We start from the raw sequence: 11,664 nt of genomic DNA on the forward strand, positions 1-11,664 counted from the left end.
GCCTCCTCGACGGGGCTCTCCGCCGCGTGTGGGACCGCCACCCCCGCCGCGCGGGCCATCGCCGTTTTAAGCGGAGGGCCACGCCGGGAGACGGGGCGGGCCGGGCGCGCCCCCCCGGCTCCCCCACGTGGTGCGGTGCCCGTGTCTCCCGGCCGCCGGCGGAGCCGGGCGCACACGGCGTGGGGCAGCCGCCGGGGCTCGCCTGCTCCCGTCGCCGCTGCCCAGGCGGCAGATCCGGCCCGCGGCCATGCGCCAGAGCTGCGCTGAGCGGCCGAGCGGCGGGGCTGCACCGCCGCCGCGTCCCGCGGTAGCGGCGTGAAGCGCCGTGAGGATGAAGCGGGCGAGGCGGGCCGCGCCGGGCCCCCTGCCCGTGCTGGGGCTGCTGCTGCTGGGCGCCCTGCCGGGGCTCTGGACGGTGCTACTGCGGCGGGAGGCGGCGGCGCTGCCGGAGCCGCGCCCGCCCGCCGGGCAGTCCCCGGGGCGATGGGGCTGGGGGCGCTCCCCGCCGGTGCGGGGCGAGTCCGGCGGCGGCGGGCAGAAAACTTTTCGGACGCTGCTGGCGGTGCCGGCGGCGGCGACGGACCGGGAGGAGCGGGACGGTGAGGAGCGGCTCGCTGTGACCGACTCGCAGCCGCCGGCCGACGCCGCCTCTCCGGTGGAGCGAGGCATCTTCTGGAGCCGCGAGCTGGAGGAGCAGGTGCCGCCGGGCTTCGCGGCGGAGGAGGCGACGGCGTGGCTGGCGGCCGCCCGCGCAGCCCGCGTGGCCTCGCTGGAGCGGGGCGGCTGCGGGCGCAGCTCCAACCGGCTGGCGCGGCTGTCGGACGGGAGCCGCGCCTGCGTCCGCTACGGCATCAACCCGGAGCAGATCCAGGGCGAGGCGCTCTCGTATCACCTGGCCGGGGTGCTGGGCATGCAGGAGCGGCTGCCGCCCATGGCCCTCGCCCTGGTGGAAGCCCGCGGGCGGCAGTGGGAGCCGGTGCGCGAGGAGCTGCGCGGCTCGCACTGGGCCGAGGGCGCCGTGGTCAGCCTGACCCGCTGGGTGGACAATCTCACCGCCGTGGTGGCCCCCGCGCCCTGGGGCGCCGAGGCGGGCGCCGGCCGGCGGCTGCAGCCGCTGTCGGCGGGGGAGCTGGTCGGGCTGTCGCCGTCGCAGCTGGTGGAGCTGGTGCAGTGGAGCGATCTGATCCTCTTCGACTACCTGACGGCCAACTTCGACCGCCTGGTCAGCAACCTCTTCAGCCTGCAGTGGGACCCGCGGGTGATGCGCCGCGCCACCAGCAACCTGCTCCGCGCCCCCGACGGCGGGCTCGTCTTCATGGACAACGAGGCGGGGCTGGTGCACGGCTACCGCCTCCTCTCCATGTGGGACCCCTACAACGAGCCGCTGCTGCGCTCCGTGTGCGTGTTCCGCGAGGCCACGGCCCGCCGCGTGGCCGAGCTGCACCGCCGCCGCAGCGCCGCCGCCGAGCTGCGCCGCCGCTACCGGGCGCGGGAGCCGCTCTGGGCGCGCCTCGGCTTCCTCTCCGAGCGCCAGGCCGAGCTCCTGCAGGCCCGCGTCGACTTCGTGCACCGGCACATCGCCCACTGCCGCGCCCAGGCCGCCGTGCTCTGAGCGCCCCGGGGCCGCCGCGCTCCGGCGTGCTTTCCTCCGCTCCCGGGCAGCGAGGCGGACTTGGCCCGGCAGCGGCCGCGGGCCCCAGGCTGCCCCCTCGGTGCCCCGCAGTCGTTATGGCTGCCGGGGACGTGGGAAGTGATGGGCTACCTGCCTGCCGCGGCTGCCGACAGGAGCGATTGATTCGCTTTGGCAAGAACTCTGAGGATGCAGAACGCTATAATCGCTATAATTACTGCCCAGTTCCACTCCAGGACTCTGCCCCCAGAGTTGGAAAGATGAGAGGGTTCAGCATCTTCAGTTCCTTAACTCTCTTCGTGCGCTCGCCCTCATAAGAGACCCCATAGGAAAGCAGTCGTCTTTTGTCTGGATTGGGGTCGAGTAACTTGTTTCCTTCCAACGAAGGCAGGCAGAAAATTTTTTTATATATTATTCCTTTTGCAACGGCATATTTAAGTATGAATGTTGATGTTCATAGACCAAGAACTGATTGCACAATAGGGGAGCCCCTAACTAGCAAAACTGCCCTATTTATGAAACTTGTTTCCTACCAGTTTTCTTTAACGAGAGTGAACCTTTCCACTGATTGTTAAATCTTGTTGATGAGAAGTGTATAGGAAGCCCATATTCTTAGGTTTTTTGTGGAGTCATTGGGTTAAACTGCTCTGATTTTTAAAGGTTTGCTTGTAATCTTCATAATTTCATCTCACCAGTAAAGTAACTGACTAATGGGTGGCACAAGAAGATCTCCCATTTTTAAAAAATATTGCTATGTGCTAAGACTTTGGCACAATAGTTAAAGTGGAGGAAAAACTGTTTCATGCACTTTACTTTGACTTTTTAATATTTTTTTTATAGAAGACCTTTTTATTTTACAAAGTCTGCCTTTTATGTACATTGTATATGTTCATAAACTTTTCTGTAACATACTAAAGAAACTGATATTTCAGTAAAGTGTGTTGATGTTTTGCCTTCTGTGGCCTGGATGTTTGCCTGAGCTTTGACAGGGAAGCATGCATCTCCTCGGTCTTTCCTGCTGGGTGATGGAGGTCACCACTTCACAGCTTGACACTCCACTGAACAGAATGAACTTTTACTCATTCCCTCTGAGGCAAGGAGTGGTAGAGTTAAGCTTTCAAACACTACTCTCATTCCTAGGTGTCCCTGAAAGGGGAAAAGCTCTTGGAGCGGCTAAAGTAGTGTGAGTGCTTCGGCTGAATAGACATTTATCTGGTTTTCAAAGCCTGAAATGGACTGCCTGGGCTAACCCCGAGATAATTGAAGCAGTTAGCTTCAGCAAGCTGACAGAGCAGGTGAGGGCTAGCTGCTGTCTGCCTTTTTGGGTGCTGGGACTGAATACCAACCTGGCACAGGTCATGTCACCTGTTCCTGCTCCAGAGGCCTGTCCTGGGATGGCAGTTGCTTTCAGTGGTGTTCATACTGTCTTCCCATTTTGGTTATCTTTGCAATGAAGAGGTGGAGGCAGAACTGAAGAACAGGCAAGCTTTTTAATCATGCTGAAGTAGTTGGTGAGGGGTTTTTTTCTGTTCTAGGGCAAAGTAGTAGCAGTGGACGTACAAAATAAAATATTGGCATCTCTTGCTTTTTTAAATGTACCAGTATTCATAGAAGAGGTCATTGTATGGCTTGAAATAATGCCAGAATAAGGACAAAGGATAAACTAATCCTTTTTAGACCCCAAATGCCAGTATATATCCTGGTATAAACAAACAGCAGCATAATCTCTTCTGCATCTGGACAGGCAGCTCTTGATGAAGGCAGCAACATGCCCCAGTGGCTGCTGTGCAAGTAGGTGCTGTTTTCAGTGTTGAGCACTAACCCTCCCTTGAACTCAGGAAGGGATGTGCATTCCGACCTGCAGGAGGTCTTTGGTCTATTAATATTCATTATTTAGATTAAACTTCACATAAATACAATTTTCCTTGGCCATGAGTGTTGTTGGGGGGGTTGAGGGTAGTTTTTTAATAAGACAACAGTTTTACAAACAAAAATAATGGTTGATTAATTAGAAATGTTAGATAGTGCATCTTTGTGTATGAGTATTTATTTCAAAATGTCCCAGCAGCCTGCAAGACTAGCTTTCATTCAGCTGCTGAACTGTCAAGGCTCTCTATTGAACTTGTATTTATAGTTCACTGCATTTATCTCTACGAACAATGCACAGAATCCCATGTGACATTCCCTTGTCATTTACATGATAATACACAACTTAACTGTAATTCTTAATTCTTCTTTAGCATTGCTTTGTAACTGGAATGCAGCAGTTTCTGTCGCATTCACCTCGTGAAAATATATTTAAATAATAAACTGCTGGCATACATTTTAAACCACTGCGAAGAGCAAACTGCTGTGCCACAAGCATCTAAGGTTTTATTTCTTTTTAAGTACTTCTATAATCATGGCACAACTGTGGCTTTGATGGCTAATGAGAAGTAAATCTTGTTTGCAATGTCTTTAGAGCCAGAGCCTAGCTAATTGCCTCTTTCAAGAAGAAACATGATTTCCTATTTGGTGACTGGTGACTACCTCAAGTTATATATAAGTTTATATATAAGTTACATGTTCAAAAATGGTGTAGTTGTAGGTTGGTGTGAAACTAGAGATGCTTGCTAGGGAAGCAATGCCCTGGGAAATGTGTTCATTCAAGAAGGATGGACAGAACTAGCGCAGATGGATGACGATACTTCATTCTGTTGCTCTATTTTATTCTTCTGGTGCAGATCATCTTCTGTAAAAGCTTTGAATTATCATTATATTAAGGCAAACTTACTCTTTTCTGTGTGATTTCTTTAATGCAAACAGTGCTTTATAAATTAGTGGTCTCACTAATACGTGCACTTTTTGCATGTATTTTAGCTATAAGTGCTCTGGTACATTTGACTATCCTCCTGCAGAACCAACTGAAACTCTAAAATTTGATGTGTAATTTCAGTGGCACTCCTCTAACTCTGCCTACTTCCAGCAGAGTTTCCTTTGAGTCAGAGTAATCAGACAGGCAAGGAAGGTTGAGAACAGGAAGACTTCAGGACCTGAAAGTTTGAGTAGAAGGTTGTCAGTAGTAGGATCAGCAGGCTCTGGCTATGCGTTGCCAGCAGTTCAGCAGCGCTTTACCTGGGGCTCAAGGAATTGTCTGCACAGCCTGAATCAGAATGGGGCTGTAGGGCTTTAGACCTCACTCAGCAGAACACTTAAGGATGCACTTCCTGCTGCTTTTCACAGCCTTTCCATAAAGCATGTGTTGACAGGTGTGCTTCGATGGTGCCTTGGTCAAATGTGGCCTCCTGCACAAATCTGGAGAGGGTGGGTGAGGGTCACAGCCCAGATGTGGTCTGGGTCTGTCCCAGGTGTGAGACAGGAGGTGCTTAATAAGTAAAGTAGGTAGGAGACCTAGGTGCTTAACTGGTAACACAAGCTTCAGGGGGAAAAAAACCAAACCAAACTAAAAAACCACCCCAAAACAACAACAGCAGCAACAAAAAAACAACAGTAAAAGCCCCCAAAACAAAACAGAGAAAAGTAGCTAGAGAGGATTTAAATGCACTGCATTCAGTTCTGTATTTCTGTATGTTTCCCCAGTTGAATTCAAAATAACTCCTGATTTTTTCTTGCATTGGCATCTGAGCAGGCTTGTAGGGTTAGGTGGTTGCTGCTATTCCCAGCTTGGGTTCACACGGGGACAGTGTCTAGCACAGTGGAGGGAGGACCGAGTTCACAGTTCCTGAGAACTAAAGGATATCAAAATTGGCTACTGCACCCCCAGGGTGCACCAAACAGCAAAGCCTGTGAATTCAGTGGGGCTCCCACTTGGTGAAAAAAGCAAGAATGCTGTTTGCAGCACAAATCTCCTTTGCTTCTCTTTGCTTGCATCTGAAGTAATTTCCAGTATGGATTTATTTTCAGTGTAGATTTCCCTTTGAGAATTTCCTTCACAGCTTGGGAAAGCTCTTCCCAGGTGCAAAGTTCCCTTACCTCTCACACAAAGCAGCTGCCCTGGGGATGGAGCTGTGTTGACCTCTGGTGCCACGCTTCGCTGCCCTGCTGAGGCTGTGTCAGCCCATTCAAAGGTTGGGGAAATAGCTCAGGGCCAGTGGAAGACAGTGAAAATGTAGTTAGTAACACTTTGACTCGCTGGTGGTACAGCATGCTCTTGACATCACCAGTGTATTCTTTTGCTTTCCCTTTGAAGTTTGATGCCTTTTTTAATGTTAATAAACTTAGAATTATCTCACTGACATTACTAGGTGGTCCAGGACTGTGAGATAGGAGATTATATTAAAACTTAATCCCATTTTGCATGTTATTCCTACTTTGCAACCACAGCATGAAATTTAATCACTCCTTCAGAGCTGTGCTCCCTGGGTTAAATGTGGCAAAGCTCCTGGGAGAAGGAGCTGGGCTGCACAGTAAGCAGTGCCTGCTGGGCACCCACAGAGCTCCTGCTACTCTCAGTGACCTAAAAAACCTTTTACCTTGCTGGCTTAGGTCCTGAGAGCTTTCCCTTGGGAAGCAATGCATGCTTATCTGAGCAGAAGTTAACTTCCCAATGGGGTGATTCATGTATTTTATTGTCAATCAACTGGTGTTTTAACAAACATTATCAGTCCCACACTCAGCGACTGTTTAATCTGAGTGTACTTTGGGTATGGGGCAGAAACAAGGTGTTACACCTGTGATGCCTTAACACCCTTGTGTGCTGTGGCTTCCACTGCCTGCTCCAGGGCTGGATGAGTTTCTGGGAAAGAAGGACACACACAAGCCTGCGTGAATCAGGGCTGCTGCTGTGTGCAGGTGTGAAAGGACCCGTGCAGATGAAGGAGACTGATGCCATCTGAAAGCAAATCTGAAAGTGCTGTACTTATGGAAAAGAGCTCTGGCTGGATTATTGGAGGATGAACAACAACAATAGGACTGAGAAGGGGGTCTGACTTTGCAAATGAATTGTCTGGTTTTGCATGATGCTGCTATTCAGCCGCTGCCTGTAGGGTTTGGGTTGTGGGGTTTGTGTGTGTGCCACTTGCTCCATTTCTGCAACAAACCCAAGGGAAGACTGACTGCAAAATGCAGTGATTGCTGATGCAGGGAAAATTGAGCAGACATCCTGAAGACCCAGACCCTTCCAGTTCCTATCCCAAGGAGGGATACATAGGTAAGGGGATTTCAGGTGAAATGCAAACAGAATGCAAGCTGGTTACAGGGACAATTAGACAGGGAAATTTAATTGCACTGCCAGGATGTCACCATGTTTTTCCAGCCTCTGTCACCTGGGCTTTTTAAAGTGACACACTGTCAAGCCAGTCTTTGGTCTCAATCCAGCAGAATATGTTTTATAAGGAGTATTCAAAGGCAAAAAAAAAAATTAAAAAGAAAAAAAAAGATTTAGAGGCACTTTAAAGCAGGCAGATGGTGGGACCAAGCAGCAAACATCCTTTGATGAAATTGGATGGCTGCAGAGATAGTGTGTCCCCCACCCCTCACAGCTCCTTTCTCTACCTTCTGTGACAGGTTTCTTGCAACAGCCTCTGAAATGAGCCTTTTTGAGGCAGTCTGTGTCACAGAATAAGGAGAAAAACGTGAAAATTTCTGGCATTCTGGTATGGAGGACCTGCCTTTTCCCTGTAGACCATCAGCAACTAGTGATCTTGAAAGAATGGGCTCATTTTCAAAATCTCTCCTTAAATGATTTTCTTATGTTCCCCAAAAGTATGTGCAGGACTTAAAAACACTGTTGATCTGTATGGTCTGAGTTGATATTCCTGTTTTGCCTAAAATGTAGCTGAAGGGCTTTGTACCAAATAGTGTCTCCCAGAACACAAAAAAGGAACTGTTCTAAGTGTTATTATCCACCATGTCCTCCTCCCACCACCTACCCCTCCCTAAAAAACTCCCCATTCTGCCAAAAGCCTTCTCCCCTCATGATGGAATTTTTAAAAAATGCATTGCACTGAAGCCAGACAGGCATTTACCTCAAGTGATAGCAATGCAGTAATGCCCCCCAGTAATGAGGTAAGGAAGAAACACATTTTTTATCAGTATCTCCAGCCTCAGCACAAAATAAGGGAGGTATATTTCTGCATAATGTATGTTTCAGTCAGAAAAGTCATAATTATTTAATGTCCCTGTTTTGCCAGTTTCCTTTTTGTGTCCTGCTGTGGGGTAAAGGGCATTAATAAACTATGGTTTCAAGCTGCTGTTGTGAATATTTTTTAGCCATACATGATTTCTTGTGGGCAAGCTAGCAATCTGCTCCAGCATTTATTTATTTAAGTGATTGCAGTTAGTTAATTTGCTTTAGTTTAGCTGGGTCGCCTTTATCACCCGAAAAGTTTTCAATGTCCTTTACTGTATTCAAGCTAAGGGGAGGTAATTGCTTCCTTTGTTTTTTTTGAAAACATGCAGGATTTTCTCATCAGTAAAAGAGTTACTTTTTATTTTTTAACAGTGCAGTTCAAAGTAAGGTGGCAGATTATGGATGAACCTGGATGCAAAGATCTGAAGGATATTAATGGTATTATTTTCTTTCACACCAGCTACCCTGCAAGGCAGCTGCACAGTGGAGCTATTCCTGGTTTAATAGCCACCAGAGATCAAAATTAAACCCTCTGTTTGTGATTTGTTAAATGCAAGTAACACACTAAAGCACTTTCTGATTTACAGCCCTGCGGGCATAAGAACATGAATTTCCCTGCAGTTTGGATGCAAAACCTGGTCATGAGTATATCCACAATGTGTTATTTAAAATATGCTTTTAGAAACAACAAGGAGAACTGACAGTGGAGCCTCTTGCTCCTTTCTTTGCTGACTAACCCAGCAGATTGCTGGGATCCCAGCTAACCAGAGCCGGCTGTGAGAGTCAGGATGACATGAGGTTTTGAGGCTTCCTCTAGGTTGTGCCAAAATTGAAGCCATCATCTTCTAGCTCGTAAAAACAATGAAGATGAGTGGTTGGAGCTGGTATAGTTAAATGGATGCTCCTGGGTTGCCTTCTGTTTTTCTGTAATCACAGGAACACAGAATGGATAAGGTAGGAAGGGACCACTGGAGGCCATCTAGTCCAACCTACTTGCTCAAGCAGGGTCCCCTAGAGCATGTTATTCAGGATTGTGTCCAGACAGCCTTTGAATGTGTCCAGGGAAGGAGACATTCTTCTTTAAAAACACAAAATAAATAATTACCACTCCTTAGGTTTCTATTAGTGCTTCAGGTGATTAAAAATAAATTAGAAATGTAATTCACTTATGAGTGAATAGTCCAGATAATTATTTTACTAATATGTTGCTCCTCCCAGTCAAGATACATAAACGAGGTTTTGTCAATACAAAACAGTTTTTGTCAATAATGAGTCTCCAGGCAGTTTCATTTCCTAAACTTCAACACAATCAGGGCAGTGCAGTAGCTACAATTGGTATTCCTTGAAATGAAGCCGTAGTGATACAAATAATTAAAATTAATCATGTATTTTATAAAAGAGAATATTTAAGATTTTTTCCTCATGAATCTGAACAAACAGGCTACATTTTTTCCCTGCTTTCAGACTGTCAGGTTCAGCTCCTTTATGCTGAAGGCAGAAGAGACAGCTGCTTCATGTGACAACATCTATTTCCAGTTAAACAGCACAGCAATCCCGTCTGGTTTTGCAGTGCTTTTGGTGACATCAGGAAGGTTGTCTCTGATCCAAGTAGGACAGGTAGGCTACTTACTGAAGTATGGATCTAAGGCTTGGTTGCTTCATGGGTGATGTACTGATGCTTTGTGAGTGTATGGACAGTTTGGGTTAGTATGTAGATCCCTGTTGCATATGCAGTGTCAGAAATTGATGTGAATGGTGACACTAGTGAATTCAGGTGTTAGAGAGGTTCTGTTTTGCACTTGAGAAGAAAATCCTTAGGATCACCCCCAAACAACCATCTCTCTTCCTCTTCCTTCACCTCCCCTCTCTTCAGTTGAAAATAGATGTTTGAGTCACAGAGCAAGCCAAAGCAAATTCAGGCAGGATCAAAACAGGTGGCCCATGAAGCTGCAAGGTCTGTGCTAACCCCAGTGTGATTCTGTGTCAGCACAGTGGCAGCTGGCGCAGAGGGTGGAGCTGGGATCCTCCAGGAGCAGTCACCCTGTCTGCCACAGCACCATGTCACAGCCCTGTGCTCTGTCTGGCCACATCATCAGCTGTGCTGGGGGCCAGGAACTGGGACAGACACAGCTCTCTTCCTACACAAGACAGAAACCTGACACATGATCTCTAGCAGGTACCAAGTGGCAAAAAAAAAATGTTGTTGCTGTAAATTTGCTGATGCAAGGTATCTTCTCGCTCCAGACTTGGTGCTTTTCCCTGCCAGGATCATTTTCAGCACTTCAGCAGCTGCTCTTAAGACATAGTTTGACCTCAGAGGGGGGAAGCAAAAGTACAAAGATCCATCAGGAAGAAGGGAGACATCCTGCAAGTTTAGGGCTGCAGCTGTGAGCAGCTCAGCTGAAGTTTGCCAGTGGAAAGGCTGGAACAGGGACTCAGCCAAAACATAGAGGTGGGATGGCTGCTTCTGCAAGAGGCTCAGCAGAGTCCAGCCAGCAGGGAGGAACAGGCTCCAGCCAACTCACCTGTTCTGATGGCATTGAGACATATTATCTGGAAAGAGAACTAGAGTGTATTGACTCCTCACTTTGTTCAAAGTGCTCAACTCCTTTTCTTTACCATCCAGGTAATTTTTGCTGCTGTCCACACAATGCTTCAAGTTCTCAGATGTCTCTGATGTTCACACATGCTGGTACATGTTACACAAGTCTGCCTGCCCCAGGGTCATGCTCCCTCCTCTTTGCTCCTCTGCATTAGGAGGACCTACCCACACACATGGTGCCCCAGAAACACCAGCTGGGGTGGTAAGAAACACATGACATGCTCTTTTATGTTGAAATGCAAATAAGTGTTTTTCTCATTGTAATTTTTCAATCTGCTGTCATTTTAATGATACCCATCCATTTATTTCAATTCCAGCAACTATCAGTATGTTCAGAGTCATCAAGAGAATTTTTTCCTCAGAAAGAAAAGTATACTCACTGAAGAACTTTAAAAATTATCCTGCCTGATATGAATTACTCAGAAAGCTTGTTAATATTTCAGTTCTCAGTTTGCATAATAGCTGAAAAATATAGGTGTGCCAGATGGAGTCTTTTGTGCATTAGAAATTACAGAATTTTGACTTCTAACACTTCAGGTGTGCATACATCTTTCTGAAATTGTTGGGAAAGGGCATATACAAGAAAAGCATTTCCAACATCTCTGAACAAACGGTAAGAATCAAAGATATAGCATGGATTCATAATAAAGAATAATATTCATGCTTAATGATAATGACATGGACCATTCAGAGACAATAAATTTGGTGCTAATATTGATGATATGCTTTGAACTTTTGCAGAACATTTCATGATGGATTCAAAGCATTTTATGAGGATGAGTTAGGCATCACAGTGCTCTTGTGGCATGTGTCTCACTGCTCTCAGTTATAGAGAGAAAAACAGGTGTGAGACGATGTTGCATGGCACTGGCAGAGCCAGAGCACCCAACTTAGCAGGAACACAAGGCCAGTGATGGGTGAGCTCCAGCACTGAAAGTGGAAGTGAGCAAAGACAAACCTTGCACCCATGTGGCCAAGACTTGGACACAGGTTTTTTTCTACCAGCCCTGCTGTGCAGGCAGCAGCACTCTCTCACTTCAGTGGTGCTGTCAATGCTGCTGGCTGGCAGGAGCCTTCACCATCTGCCACGGGCAGGAGGGGCCCTTGTTCAGAGCCCCTCTGGGGACCCACTTCCCCAGAGCTGGCAGCTGGCAGCTCAGGCTGCCTGTGCTGCTGCCAGGAGCCAGCAGAAAGCTCGCTCCTGCTGCTTGGCTGCCCCTGCACCTCTGCCCTGGATGGAGCAGCACAGCCACGTTGAGGAGCTCCCCTTGTTTCCCAAGAATGCCAGACAGGTTTCAGGGTAAAGAAGAGGGATTATAGATACAAGCTTTATCCTTGCATAACTGCAAGTAAAAGAAAACT

The 11,664-nt window shown here is 48.2% G+C and overlaps 1 protein-coding gene across 1 annotated transcript; it reads left to right on the plus strand.

The window, feature by feature from the left end:
• The first annotated feature begins 331 nt into the window (after positions 1-331).
• On the plus strand, positions 332-1,690 carry FJX1 (four-jointed box kinase 1). Its single transcript, XM_054275938.1, has one exon. The coding sequence runs from the start codon at positions 332-334 to the stop codon at positions 1,610-1,612; it is 1,281 nt and encodes a 426-aa protein (XP_054131913.1). The 3' UTR covers positions 1,613-1,690.
• The last annotated feature ends 9,974 nt before the right edge of the window (positions 1,691-11,664 follow it).

Source organism: Melozone crissalis, unplaced genomic scaffold, assembly GCF_028551555.1.
Source record: "Melozone crissalis strain CALT ecotype California unplaced genomic scaffold, PUWL_Pcris_2 ptg000018l_1, whole genome shotgun sequence".
In the NCBI taxonomy this organism is placed as follows: Eukaryota; Metazoa; Chordata; class Aves; order Passeriformes; family Passerellidae; genus Melozone; species Melozone crissalis.

Coding starts and splice junctions, on each gene's coding strand:
- FJX1 (XM_054275938.1), top strand. CDS start 332: ATGAAGCGGGCGAGGCGGGCCGCGCCGGGCCCCCTGCCCGTGCTGGGG.